Genomic DNA, 15,501 nt, shown 5'->3' on the forward strand with positions numbered 1-15,501 from the left:
GTGTGTGTAATTCACCGGGTCGGTCAGGATCACTTGATGGTCGTGATCGTCAGCATTTTACCCTCCCGGAAGGGAGCTGAGAGCTCATATAGTCCGATCTAAAGGCAAGGCTGTGACCTTCACACACCCACATACCCGTCCCCTTGCTCAAGGGGGACAGTAACCACCCACTTCGTCAGTGAAACTTTTCGCAACCTGAGCGAGGCGTTAACTCCCGTCTACCAGATGGCAAGCGAGAACATTACCACTGCGCCAGCGAGCGGTGTGTGTGTGTGTGTGTGTGTGTGTGTGTGTGTGTGTGTGTGAATGAGTAACTGAGTGAGTGAGTGAGAGAGAGGGAGGGAGTGTGTAGGGGAGAGGGGTTGGAGATTGGAGGGTCATATTTTGGTGGTTATCTGGTTTGAGGAGGATGAGTGAATTTTGGTTATAAATGCTGAGGCGGGGATTAAATAGGGCGAGAGGGAGACTGAGTGGGGGTATGGTGCGGGGTGAAGGGAGAAGGTGAGAAGCGAGTCAAGGGAAGCTGGGAATCAGTGGAGGAAGAAGGGATCGAGTGAGAGACGGTGGGACTGACGGAGAGGGGATAGAGGGATTGAGTGGGAGAGGAGGGAAGATGGAGAGCGGTTAAGGGCAGTTAAATGGGAGAGAATGGCGGAGGGGACAGTGTGGGGAGGAGGGGTGTCTGTAATATTTAGCGTTGTTGCTAATGTGGGAGGAAGGAATTTAATGATGGAGGGGGAGATCGAGTAAGTGAGGAGGAGGGAGGGGGGGAGCAAGATTGAGGAGCCTTGTCTTCATGGTCGTGCGAATTAAGGGGGACGAGTAGGTGTCGCAAACTACCCAATCACCAAGTGGACAAGGTGCACGGCCTGAGTAAAACCACGATAGAATGATAATTGAGTGTACGACAAGACCATATTGTATTACTTAGATCTGGAGTTACTTTAGCATATGAACATTTAAGGAGAGTCAAAACACCACGTAAAAAATTAACATAATCTATTAAACTACCTTAACTTACAACCAACAGTGGGAAAACAAAACACAAAACATCACCCTGCCTACTGGACAAGAGCATAAACTTGCTAAAGTCCATCCTACATCCCTAACCAAGGACATACACAAACCTTAAACCTGGACGACCCAGAGCTAGCCGGCGTCACTGACAGGGAAACAGAGAGAGAGAGCCGAGCCTCTGCGCCTGGGCTTATATGCAGGCCTACCACAACTTCATTGGGTCGCCAGTTCGTTAATTTAGAAACACCTTAACTAGCTAGTTATACACGTGGCGCGAAGGGGAACAATTACCTACACAAAATATGCGTCCACGTGACACCTCCCCCCAAAAAAAGAACTTTTTACCAAGCCGGAAAAAGTTACTCTAACATGTACAAACATTATAGGTACAAAAGTAGGTTTACTTCAATATTAAAAAAAAATTCCTTAAACCTAAAAACATAGAATGGGTAAATGACATGGTAAATCATAGGGAACCTACACTCTATTCACACTCTTGACAACGCATCTGCAATGGTATTGTCCTTGCCACGAATATGCTGCAGTTTTATATTATACGGTTGCAAGGCTAGAGCCCATCTCAGCACTCGAGCATTCTTAAACTTGACCTTTTCAATAAACAGGGGGTTGTGGTCTGTGAACACTGTGATGGGGAATGCGCTACTAGACAGATATACTTCAAATTTTTCTATTGCCATGACAATTCCAAGAGCCTCCTTTTCAACGGTGGCATAAGCCTTTGATAAACCTTAAACTTTTGGGAAAAGTAGCATACGGGATGTAACACTTCACAATATTCTTGCAAGAGCACTGCCCCCACCCCTACATCACTTGCATCGACTCTAATGATGAAGGGCCGATGTGGGTCCGGGGTTCGGAGCACAGGAGCACAAGCCAGCAGGGCCTTCAAACCCTCAAATGCCCGCTGACATTCATTTGTCCAATGGAACGTCTTCTTGGAGCTAAGTTGATCCGTAAGGGGAGCAGCGACCTGGGCAAAGTTCCTGCAGAAACGACGATAGTAACCCACCATCCCAAGGAACCTCATGGTAGACTTTCGGTCAGCTGGTGGTGGATATTGTAAGATGGCATCCACCTTTGCATCAACAGGGGCTAGCTGGCCCTGTCCGACCACATGCCCCAGGTACACGACGTGGGCGTGCCCAAACTCACTCTTGGCAAGGTTCACTGAGATTGGCCTCCTCCAGGACATCAAAGAGCTTTCGCAGCCTCTCAAGGTGTTCCTTCCAATTGTCACTCCAGACAACTAAGTCATCTAGGTACACACGGACGCCAGGCAACTCTGCAATCAAATTGTTCATTAGTCGTTGGAATGTGGCCGGGGCATTCCGCATGCCAAAGGGAAGAACTAGAAATTCCCAAAGGCCGCTTGGAGTGACAAAGGCAGAGATTGACTTGGCTTGTTCTGTCAAGGGCACTTGGTAATACCCTTGGAGGAGATCAAGCTTAGTGACGTAGCGGGCCGCTCCCCTAGGTCATCAATAATGTCATCCATTCTGGGTAGTGGAAAGGAGTCGGGCAGGGTAACAGCATTGACCTTCCTATAATCTACACAAAGGCGGTAACTTCCTCCAGCCTTGGGGACTAATACTACAGGTGAGGCCCAGGGACTCATACTTGGACGGATCAAACCTTGCTCTTTTAGCCTCTGCACCTCGTACTGCAGGAATTCCCTCTTCTCGGCACTGAGACGGTATGGAGCTTGTCGGATCGGAGGGGCTCCTTGAACATCCACATCATGGGTCAGCAGGGTACAGAGCCGAGGGGTGTCACCAAAGAGGTCTGGATGCTCCTGTAGAAGACAGTGAATATCGCCTGCCTGGGTGGGGGGCAGATGCTCTAATTTACTCATAAGATTTGTTAGAATTTCACGATTTGACAGCTTACTGCCTACAAATGGTGTAGGGTCATTTTCCTCTGACTTTTCCACTACTCTAGTTCCTGTTAAAGTGACCTGTTCCACTTCCCTTCCTTGTGATTGGTCACGAGGGTGATACATTTTCAACAAATTGACATGGACACTTCGCCTTTCTTCCGCCTCTGGCGTAGCAATGATATAATTAAGGTCTCCAACCCGCTTCAAAACATGATATGGCCCAGAGTACCGAGACTGAAGAGGCTGCTTTGGTACTGGTAGCAGAGCTAAAACTTGATCACCAACATGAAAAATGCGGGATTGTGCCTTGTGAATTTTGTCATAATTGTCTTTCATTCGTATTTGAGCATGACTGAGATTAGAATGGGCAAAATTTAAGGCTGCACGCTGCAAGTTGGAGCGGAACTGAGTTACATATGCAGCAATCGGTACAGTACTCTCGTCATTTAACCAGCATTCTTTCAAGACTTTGAGAGGACCACGGACCTGGTGTCCATAAATGAGTTGAAACGAGGTGAAACCTAGACTCTCATTTACACTATCTCTAATTGAAAACAATAAAAGATCAATAGCCTCATCCCATTCCTGACCCGTTTCCAAACAATAAGTACGTATCATAGTCTTAATGGTAGAATGGAAACGTTCCAGGGCTCCTTGACTCTGTGGATGGTAAGCGGTTGACTTACACTGACGGACTCCCAGGGCCCTCATCACTTGCTGAAACAGCCTGGAGGTGAAGTTAGACCCTTGGTCGGACTGCACGATGGCAGGTAACCCAACCTGTGTGAAGAACTTGATCAGGGCCCTGACAACATTCCTACTAGTGATACTACGGAGAGGTATGGCCTCAGGGTAACGAGTGGCAACATCCATTATGGTTAATAAATACTGATTCCCGCGTTTGCTCCTTGCGAGAGGCCCACACAATCAACAATTACCTTACTAAAGGGCTCCTCCATGACAGGAATGGGCTGAAGGGGTGCAGGATTGACTTCAGTGCCTGGTTTGCCACTAATCTGACACACATGACAGGTACGGCAATAGGTACTAACATCTTTCATCAACTTTGGCCAGTAAAAATGAGACAAAATCTTGTGGTAAGTCTTACGGACTCCCAGGTGTCCACCCACCCCATCATGTGCCACCTTCAATATCTCTATACGTAGAGATTTTGGGACGACGATCTGATGGACTGTCTCCACGTGTGATTGGCAGGAGCCTTAGATGGTCTGAATTTACGCATCAACACCCCCAAATTGAGATAAAAACAGTGTGGAACCTCATCTATTTCATTACCTTCAGTAAGCTGTGCAAGAAACAACTTACATTCGGGGTCACTAGACTGTTCCTGAATTAATCTCTCCCTTTGTGATAGGGGTGCTACCAAAGTCAAGGAGACCAGAACTAGACTTACTGAGTGTATCATCAAACAATTTCCGCAAGGGAAACATCTCCCTCGGGTGTGTTTTCCTCTGGCTCTACAGCAGGGGTATGTGCGTCCAACAACCTCTGGCTCTGACTACGAGTAACAGCACAAGTTGGGAAGAGATTAGGGTGTTTCAGCTCTAAGTCAGTAGTGTTGTTGATATCAACAGGTTTGTCTGAAACGATGGGGTTAGCAGTAACCTGGGAACCAGCTAAATCATTGCCAATTACTACTGAAATGTTCCTAACGGGGAGGTGATCTACTACAGCTAGTGTTACTGGGCCTGTGACAAACACAGACCGAAGATACACTGAGCAAAGGGGATATCTAGCCTCTCCTGGCAGACCAGACACTAGTACAGTCTCACCTGTATAACAATCAAAATTGGGAACATCTTCCTTTAAAATGAAAGATAGATCAGATCCAGTGTCACGCAACACAACAACAGGAGCCGAGAATCTACTGGACTCATGTTTTGATACTACACCTCTCGAGCAGAATGGTTTAAATGATGAGGGTCCTTCAAGGGAATCACCTGAATGTTCACATGGCCCCGAAACAAGTAAATCACTAACCTGTGGGTCACTCACCTCCACTGGTTGGGTGAGTGCACTGGCATGGAGAACTGCATTGCCCTGGGTGGGGCTGTACTTACTGGCCAACTTCCTACAGTCTTTTATGATGTGGCCAGGCTTCTTACAGTACCTACAGAAGAGAGACCTCCTCACGTCTTGATTAGTAACTCCACGAGCCTCCTCACCAGCGCACTCACCAGTGGGATCAAGCTTAAAAGAAGGTCCCTGGGTCTCCGTCAGCTTCTTATTCAGGGGCCGTTCACTCTGTGAAGTGCTGGCTGGCTTATGCTGGGGAGCAGTCAACCTGTACTTGTGGAAAGGTTCACTATTAGTTAGGGAGAAATGATCGGCAGCAATGCCAGCCTCAGATAACGTATATAACCCTTTTTCCTCCACATGTGACCTTACTCTAGCTGGGAGGCAAGATTTCACTTCCTCCAGCACAAACAACTCCAGCAAGCCCTCAACTGTCAAACTAGTCAACTCACTCTCAACCCATTTTTTACAAAGTCGTTGTTTGCGGCGGATAAATTCTACATAAGTCTGTCCCTCTGTCTTACGGCAGCGACGGAACTGTTGCCGATAAGCTTCGGGCACTTTCTTGTATGCATGCAATACAGTTTTTTTTACAAAATAATAATCTTCAATTTGAGTGGCATCCAGTGCGGTAAACACTTCCTGAGCTCTACCAGTAAATGAGCTATGTATTAGCAACACCCACTTATCCTGGGGCCAAGAATGGAGCTCAGCCGACTTCTCAAAATGAGTGAAAAAATCTTCTGGATCCTCCTCATTAAATTTAGGAACAAACTTTAATGCTGCAGCAATTTTGAAGGAATCTGGCTCACACTCAAGCGATGTGGGACTACGAGAGAGACGGATTCTGTCATTGTCCGCTTTCATCCTCTCAACCTCAAGCCTTTTTTCCTCCAGCTCAATTTTCCTCAAAGCCATCAAATCACTAGGATGTTCCAACATGTTCACTTCTTCCTCACTGAAAATTTCCTCCCTCACCATGTGTGCAAGTACTAACTGCTTTATATCATCTTTCTTCAACCTAGGACGAAGCTCAAGCTTATAATAAGCTGCCAGCGCTTCCCACTGAACCTTGGTTAACCTAGAAAGGGCAGTCACTGTAGGATTAAAAACAAAATCTTCCAACACAAACATGATGACGGCGAGAAGGGAAGGACAACGAAAATAAGCTAGCTAGCTAGATAGTGTAATCACTCAAATATCAGTAAACCACTTCACCTAGTGGGACAATAAACCTTCCACCACACACGGGAACGTAGCGCGCACACACACACACTACAAAAATTACGTGGGGAATACAATGTCACCAGTCAAGTGGGAGTACTAATCTTTGCTGTACGTGGGTATGTAATATTCTCCTAATAGATCCAAGTAAAACAACTGGTATAGTAAATATAACGATAGTGGTGTGTATGGAGCTAAAACAACAAACTCCACAAAACACTATACACCACACTATCAAATAATATAGATCATACAATATACATGACCCATATGCCCAGACAGAGTAGAACAAACAAAGAGTTGTAAAGCAACAACACTCTAGGAACAGTTTCGTGAACGGAACACAGCTCTTGAATGAGGTAACTGAGCAGGAATTAGCTACACGCGTATACACTAGTGCACACAATTAGGACTACCAGGGAGAACACTTGTTTCATAAAGCAAACTCAAATATGAGGGAAACAGTTGTTGCTAAAGGCTAAATTGCAATGCACAGGGAGTACACAGGAACGTGTAATGTAGCTAAATATACAGGCTAGTATACATATTCAATCCCGGACAGGCCCCCATTTGTCGCAAACTACCCAATCACCAAGTGGACAAGGTGCACGGCCTGAGTAAAACCACGATAGAATGATAATTGAGTGTACGACAAGACCATATTGTATTACTTAGATCTGGAGTTACTTTAGCATATGAACATTTAAGGAGAGTCAAAACACCACGTAAAAAATTAACATAATCTATTAAACTACCTTAACTTACAACCAACAGTGGGAAAACAAAACACAAAACATCACCCTGCCTACTGGACAAGAGCATAAACTTGCTAAAGTCCATCCTACATCCCTAACCAAGGACATACACAAACCTTAAACCTGGACGACCCAGAGCTAGCCGGCGTCACTGACAGGGAAACAGAGAGAGAGAGAGCCGAGCCTCTGCGCCTGGGCTTATATGCAGGCCTACCACAACTTCATTGGGTCGCCAGTTCGTTAATTTAGAAACACCTTAACTAGCTAGTTATACACGTGGCGCGAAGGGGAACAATTACCTACACAAAATATGCGTCCACGTGACAGTAGGGCATATGTTACTTTTACTCAAGGTTCTCAATATGCTGTCCCTTTCGTTGCGTGGATAGGGGGAAGGGAGGGATGGGGGGGGTGAGGGATTCTGCTGGGTGAGATGGAGATCGAATGAGGCCACGGGAGGGGGAGTGAGATTGAGGGACGTTATCTTATTGGTCGTTTGGCGTAAAGAGAACAAGTTTGAGGCTGTTTTCGCTCGGAGATATTTTTTTTTTTTTTTTTTTGTGCATTAGTTAGATGGAGGGACTGTTAGAGGAGGGGGAGTTTGGGTGGAGGAAGGTGATTGAGTCGGGAGTGGGAGCGGATTGAGAATGGGAAAGGGAAGATTTAGTAGACTTGAGAGGGACAAATAAGGCTTAAATTATTTTCACCTGGAGATCTCATTATGCTGCTTCTTTGTTTACATCTATGGAGTAATTGCGCAAGGAAGGAGGCAGGGGAGTTGTGTTGTGTGGGAAAGGGTGAGGGAATGGTGTTCGGGGAAAGAGGGGAGGGGATGGTGTTAGGGGAAGAAAAGAGGGGAATAACTGGGAGAAGGGGAAAACCTAATCGCCTGGTCTCCTCGGTCGTTTGACTGGTTTGGGGGGGTGGGGACTGGGGGGTTGTGTCGGGAAGGAGGGGAATTGGACTTAGTGGTTTTCGCTCAAGGTTCCACTCATTCCCTTTCTGACCTCCGTCCCGGCTCTCAAAACTTGCACAAACTTTGGCTGTGATGGAGGTTGAGGAACGGGGATCATGTGTCTCCTTCCTCGCAGTTTGGGCGGACGTTTTTCTTCTTTTTTCTCTCTTTTCTGGAGAAAGTTTGGGGACACTCTGAAATCGGAGGAAATAAAACCAAATCACGGACGTTCTACTTAGAAGTGAGGCCGAGATGGTTGTTGTTTTTCATATTTTGCTTAACGTGCAGGGTTTGCGAGAGGTTGCGTGTGTGAGACCAGCTTTGGGTTGCTGAAAACTTAAAGGATAATTAATTATAGTGGCCGGCTTGCATACGCCTGGCATGAAAAAGCACACGTTGAGCCTGTATTTACTGGATCTCGAAAAGCAAATAATTTGTACGGCTGAGGAACGCCTTTTATCTTCACTGGAGAAGCGATCCACCCCCATCCATTGTTTAGTACATAGGCTTGGGTATAGAAGGCATTATGTGCATGTACAGCACAGTGAGAACTTTGTATGGAAATTTACTATGTTGGAATGGCAGTGTTTGTGAATGAGTGCCTGTATAGTGTCTATGCTTGAGTCATCCAGGAGTGGCAGTGTGTATGAGTGTGAGAGCCTGTTTAGGCTTAAGTCATCCAAAGAACTCTTCAGCGTGCAAACGTAAGAATACTTGCACGAAACTTCTGGTAATCTTAGCTGGAGAATGTTACCCTCTGAATAAATCCTTTAACCTGCAGTTATTTATCTAATGGAGCAGTTGAAGAAACCTCAGGTATTTCTTGCTGTCTCATCACGTCATGTGTAGTCTATCTCCATTTCGTTGCCGTCATCTGGCACTGACTCAGGCAGTGCTGGTGGATGGTGATGAAGGTTCACTCTCAGGAGGTGAAGGACGCGTGATTCAACCACGGTGTTATCATAATGTCGCATCAGCCACTCCGGCCAAAACCCCGGCACCATCACACAGTGTCACGTTACCTTGCATGCTCATGTCAGGTAAATTTATTCTTCCCTTATGTAATTATGGTGATATTAAGAGACAGAATAAAATTAGTGCCTGAATTAGCACGTTAAAAGTATTCAAGTCCGGCTGAAACTGTTGCATCTTCATAGTAAACACAGTTTTCCTATTTGGAAGTATCCATCTCAGCAACTCACACCACTGTGCAGTCAAGACAAATTAGTAATCCTTTTTCAAAATCTGAATAAACGCCATAAGTCCATTACCTAGGTTCAGTAGTCTAGAAGTAGCAAGAATACAATAAATCTTAGAAGGCGTCATTGACTCGGAAGGGCTAATGGAAGATTATTTAAAAGCCTTTTCTTGCAGTAGCAACAATAACCCTTACAATCCAGTGACGTACACATTTCTTGCAACCTTCAGATCATCATACTCAGCTTTAGGGAGAATTAAGGTGTAAATGAAGGCTATATCGAACCTGTCCAGTATGGAAAATCTGCTCTAAGTAAACTCTTCTGGTGGTAGCGAGAATAAAATTTAAAATGGGTCTTCAGACTGAATGGCTGAAAGTTCGTCAATGTACCAAAAGGAATAGCGAAGGTAAAAGAGAATAATTTTCCTTTTCTGATTTTATGAAAAAAACCCTCCACTACGGATGATATTATTCAGCCATGAAGGACCTTTTGTAATGTGTGGGTTACAGGCAGTTCATTAACCCCTTCTACTACGAGAGCATCATTGTATTGCTCGGGTTATCTACAAACGATTTTATTCGGTTATTTTAAGTTGCCCGTAGTGAATATGAAAACTACTTCCTTGCCAAATTCTAGCCAGGTGTTTTGATAAGGAACGAAGAAAACATCAGGTAAAATCCTAGAATGTTGAAGACTTGTCTGAGGAAACTAACTGAATTGGTGAATAAGGCCTGTGTCACTAACTCTGATCAAAGTACAGTATACAAGAATGCTGGTGTGTGTGTATGTGAACAAGAGTGGTTACACTGGTTACAAGCGCCTATCAACCGCTTGAGGATTCTTAATAAAAAAATAACATGCGACATTATATAGTTTACAGAATGAACTAAATGGTGAACAGACAAGGAAAGTAAGCTCCCAAAAATGCTGGGGTTACTACCACTAAGTCAGAAGGAAGGAGGGGGACAGGGGAAGAATCAGTTGGTGAGGAAGTGAATTTTAGTTGAAGGAATAGGCGTCGGGGCTTAACCCAACATGCGTGGGCAGTTATTTGGGCAGTTGCACTGGACAGGGGACAACACAAACACACAAAATGGTGAACAGGCAAGGAAAGTAAGCTCACAGACATTCCCCCTGAATACGACACGCAACCGTCGATTTTACATCCGAGTACCTATTTTTAGTTCTAGGTACGAACAGGCTAGGGCATATGAGACCGTGCTTTAGGTCTCGTGGCGACCCGGGAATCGAACCCGGGAACTCTCGCTTGCGAGGCGAGTGTGCTACCGTTACACCATCGTCCAACCCCCTGAACTAAATGATTGTTGTTGTTGTTGTTTAAAGATATCCAGCACCTATAGTGCAGGCCGGGCCATATATTAGACCGGTAAGTGGGTTATGGGCTAATTAAAAAATAGTAAGCGGGAAGACAGGGCCTGGGGATTGCCCAGCACACACGCCCTATCTCCTGGCTGGCTTTGTGGTGTGTGACAGTACTAAATGAGTATGTGTTAGCAATTATTGTCGTAGGCTGCACAGTACACGGTAAACAGTAGTTGGGCGCGAGGGAGGGCCAACGAATATGGGTAGATTCACAAACTGCCATTCGATGACATTTAGTACACCCGAGAGAGAGATCTACCTACACAGACACGACACATGCACGCAACCTTCCTTGCAGCCCTAGTACACACACACACACACACACACACAGCTTTCCTCGCGGCCTCAGTCAACAGAGGGAGGAGGCCAGCGTATTCACGAGTGACTGGCTGCGACAATAGTGTGATTGATCGCGCGATAAGCCCCGCCGCAGCCAAGGAGGAGCCGCATGAAAGCAGAGGGATCACCACACTGGCAATATTCCTCCTGAAGCCCCGTTCCTGAATACCGTAGTCGTTTGCTGAGATTTCGGCTGTTTTTGGGTTTGAGGGGGGATTATATTTTTTCTTTTTTGTTTAAACTAGGCGTCCTGAATGTCCAAACTTATTCTTGTGTTGATATTTCGGCTGTTGACGTGGGTGGAGCGGGTGTTTCTTTTTTGGCTAAGTTCGGCGTCCTGATTCTCGTAGGCGTTTACTTTTTTTTTTTTTTTTTTTTTTTTTTTGATGGGGGTGAGGTATATTTTTGAGATTGCATTTTGAGACCTGAGATTTCGTCCTCGTTTGCCGGCATTTAAGATTTTCTGGAATTTTTCATTTTAGTCATTTCTCAAATATCGTAGTCAAGATATAATTTTTCACTTGTCGTTATTGCTTTACAGATGTGTGATCAACGAGGGGCCACGTGAATGCAAAGGGATCACCACACTCGCAATATCCCACCTAAAGCCCCGTTCCTAAATAATGTAGTCGTTTTCTGTTATTTCGGCTTTCATTTTTTTTTTTTTTTTTTTTTTTTTGACTGGCGACTTGAGTATCATAAGGTATTGAAAGATTTTGTTTTTTGGGGGGCGGCGTTTTTGAGGTAACGATTGAAATCCATGTTATATTTTGTCCACATTTGCCCGAATTTGCTAGATTTGTTTTGTTTTGTTTTTTGTCCTTTCATCAGTATCGTAGTAAAGATCGGGGTGTATTTGGGGTCAAGGAAAGACGGTCTGGAGGCAGTGATCACCACATTCGCAATATTTCACTGTAAACACACACACACACACACACACACACACACACACACACACACACACTTTTGAATATCGTAGCTATCTGCTGGGATTCCGGTCGGTTTTCTATGGAGTGGGGCTGGAGGGACAATTTTAGCATAACCACATCCACGCGTGTTCATAATCTTCTCTATTTTCAGTTTTATTAGAATTAGGAAAGGCTTCTCATACTGAGGGCTGCATATGTCCCCCAGTCATGACGAACAAAATTGCCTGAAAATAACAATAATACAAAGATTACGCTGCTCTCGGGTGTCTGCCCTTTCCTCTCCATCCTTCTTTCCTTCCATTCTCTTTCCTTCATTCTTGCCTTGTCCTTCTGCCTACGGGTGACTTTACACTCCCTCTTCTGTCTTTCTTTCCTTCATTCTTTCCACTTCCTTCTGCCTGTGGGTGACTCTACACTGAGTGACAAGCCAAATGGTTTCCTGTACACCAGGAAACGATTTACTATGCTGGGTGGTAACCATATAACCAAATTTTGGCACCTGGTGGTTTAGTGGGTATTTATTGCGCTCCAATCGGATTGAGCCGGTGAAGGTTTATATCCAAGGGGTGGTTGGGGTTGATTGCTCATGTAATGCCACTCAGGGATGAGTGAGGCTGGTCACTCTCATCTTAAATGTCGGGACCAACTGCCTAGCCCCGGGCTCCTACGCTCCCCATGGGGCAATGTAGGATTGGATGATGATGATGATGATGATGATGATGACGTCATTATGGAAAGAAATAAAGTTTGAAGTACTTTTTTTAGACATCGCAGTCATGTGTCTAGATTTCAGATGTTTTTCTTTGTTTTTTTTCTTGGTAGCATTTACGGTCAAAACATGTAGCTAAAGGCGGAGAGATCGCCACCGTCGCAATATTGCCAGAAAAACAAATAACATCCAGCCACCCCATCACTCCTGAACATCGTTTACAGGGATGTGTGTGTGTGTGTGTGTGTGTGTGTGTGTTTTAAGTTGGAGTTGGATGTTTCTGGTGTTTTTTTACTAACTCAATTCGTGCAATGGTCGTGTAAAGATATACTCAGTAAATAATAATAATAATAATAATAACAATAATAATAATAATAATAATAATAGCTGCAGGACCAAAACTCCCATAATGCAAACGTAACTAACAAAAAAAAAGGTCCCTATTCAATGTGGGTTTTGTTACACCGTTTCTTCTAAGTGCCTCCCTCTATGAAAACCATTGCCTGAGGGTGGGGGTTTAGGGAAGGGCCTTAATAAAAATCTGAAGTCCTTTTACTAAATACGGTAATGGTCTGTTAGGCTATTAGGAGATTTAACTTTTCATGGGGGATTTTTGTGGTTTATCATTAGTATTCCTTTTGAGTCCATCCCCTTCATAAAAACTGTAATCCTCTGCCAGCTTTTTACGGAGGATTACGTTTATGTATTTTATGGTTAATTATTAGCGGGTTTATCATTGAGTGTTTCCATTGCATCCTTATGTCGTTCCCTTTTAGTACGGTGACGGTTTTATTCATCTGGGGACACACCTAATGAAGGCTATATATACCCCTCTTCGGTTCAAAAAAATTCTTGAAGTTCATAATGTAATCTGGCAGTAAGAGAAATGCAGCAGGAAACACGCCATCGCACTCCAGGCCTTAATTCGGCTGTTAGTCCAAAGCGTTGAAAATTCAGTGAGTCACCTTCACATAGTCCCCCCTAACGTTCCCTCTGTGCTCCCCTCAACCCTTCTCAGTTCCTCTCCCCTTTCGAATCCCTCCCTTCCTTTTGCCCCCTTTCACCCTTTCCCTACCTCCCTTCGCGTCCTGTCTCGCCTCCCCTTCCCCACATCTCCTCCCTCCCCTTCCCTCCCTTCGCTGACATTTGCTGACGCCAGGGCCCATCTGTGCGTCGTCCAGGGTAAGCGGGTCATAACTCAGCACTCCGACTCTCCTTTAACTCTGCTCGCCGCCCACTCTCCCTTCGCGCCACATATTCAACTCGCCTCACACCAAAATGTCCGACGGTCCAAGTTGAGAGCAAACATTAATAACTTCTCACATTATCCTTCGTTACTCTTTTCTCTTGCATCCACTTTCTGTACCCCCTTACCCATTGTATATTTCCCCCGTACTCACTTTCTTTCCACCATACCGCACTTCTTTTCTCCCCCTGGTCCATTCTCTCCCTTTTACTTTTTATTTTAACCTCCCTCGTTACTCATATTCTCACATCCTCAACCTCTGTTCTCATTTCCTTTATTCAATTTATCTGTCCCTACACCCTTTTCTCCCTTTACCCATTTCCTGTCCCCCTTACTTCTGTTCTCACTTTTTTTTTTTTTTAGCCCATTTTCTATCCTCATGCTTTGTCTTCCCATCCCCGTGTAAAGCGTTATCTCTCCCCTCTCCCCTGTATTTTGAATGACTGCAAACGATGGGTGGCGGATGGTGTGGGCTGGGCTGTGGTAAAAGACCAGATAACGAACACTGGAGGGATTCACGAACAAACAATCCTATCTCGTAACTCCTCTTTTACACACACACACACACACACACACACACACACACACACACACACACACACACACACACACACACACACACACACACACACACACACACACACACACACACACACACACACACACATATACTGACACACACACACACACACACAATTTACGAGAGGAAAGTTATCGTAATATAACTCAGTTTTCAGCAGAAGGGAGGAGAGGAGAGTACAGAATCTTTCCGTGTATCTAGCTCTTCCCACGAAAACTAAATCCAACTTACGATATGGAATAGGTCGTAAAAATGTTTGTAAATCCCGCCCAGAGTGATCAAGGTCTCGAGTGACACGGCACCTTGCTGTCCCTCTTCGGTCTTCATAAGGAGTAGAGAAAGTGCGTTAATAGACAGTGGTATGGTATCTCCCTCGTTTCTCTCTCCCTTATATCTCTTCCCTGCCTCTGTGTTTTCTGTCTCCCTACCCTCAAAACATGGGGTAAAGGGGTAGGGGAGGTAAGAGGAAACTGGAAATGAAGTTAGTGGCGGTACACAGTGACATGGCATGAGAACAATATAAACTTCTCCATCCATCCCTTCCCCTGTTCTCCTCATTATCCCGTCCTTCCGTCTCCCCTCTCTCTCCCCTTCTCCTCTGTCGTCAGTACCACTTTAAAAAGCGTTAAGTCACCAGCTGGTTAGGTGGAAGGTAAAACCGATAAAACAGAAGTAATGGTCCAGCAGAGAGCGGTAACCAAACAGTAACATCCCTGTCCTCTCTCTCCCTCTCTTTCTCTCTCTAGATAGATAGATAAACACATCATCCATTCTCTCTCTCTCTCTCTCTCTCTCTCTCTCTCTCTCTCTCTCTCTCTCTCTCTCTCTCTCTCTCTCTCCAATATCCCATTATTGAGGTTTTGCCATAAGATTAGCACAATTCTTTTATAATTAAAGCCTTAACATCTAGATAGATAGATAGATAGAAGGCATATGGGCCTGATGGAGTCCCTCCTGTTGTCCTCAAGAACTGTGCATCTGTGCTTACACCCTGCCTAGGTAAACTCTTTCGCCTTTGTCTATCAACCTTTCCTTCTTGCTGGAAGTTTGCTCTCATTCAGCCCATCCCAGAGAAGGGTGACAATGCCCAACCCTCTGACTATCGCTCAATTGCTTTAACATCCTGTATTTCAAAAGTTTTTGAGTCTATTAACAAAAAATTTAAACATCTTTCCTGTCGCAACGTTCTTTCCAATCGTCAGTATGGCTTCCGCCAGGGACGCTCTACTGG

At 45.0% G+C, this 15,501-nt stretch overlaps 1 protein-coding gene across 1 annotated transcript; it reads right to left on the minus strand.

The window, feature by feature from the left end:
- Window positions 1–1,505: 1,505 nt before the first annotated feature.
- On the minus strand, window positions 1,506–2,230 carry LOC145392721 (uncharacterized). The gene is made up of 2 exons (XM_080267020.1): window positions 1,849–2,230; window positions 1,506–1,660 (listed from the first exon to the last, which is right to left on the minus strand). Exons 1-2 carry the CDS (start codon window positions 2,228–2,230, stop codon window positions 1,506–1,508), a joined length of 537 nt encoding a protein of 178 aa, XP_080123146.1.
- Between the last annotated feature and the right edge of the window lie 13,271 nt (window positions 2,231–15,501).

Source organism: Coenobita brevimanus, chromosome 23 (assembly GCF_032717465.1).
Source record: "Coenobita brevimanus isolate Jiangsu-jjx chromosome 23, ASM3271746v2, whole genome shotgun sequence".
Taxonomy (NCBI): Eukaryota; Metazoa; Arthropoda; class Malacostraca; order Decapoda; family Coenobitidae; genus Coenobita; species Coenobita brevimanus.

Excerpts from the sequence above, each read along its gene's own strand:
- LOC145392721 (XM_080267020.1), bottom strand. The coding sequence starts at position 2,230 with ATGTCCTGGAGGAGGCCAATCTCAGTGAACCTTGCCAAGAGTGAGTTT. Across the intron at positions 1,661-1,848 it reads CATCATTAGAGTCGATGCAA|TGTTCACAGACCACAACCCC; the intron begins GTGATGTAGGGG and ends TCCCCATCACAG.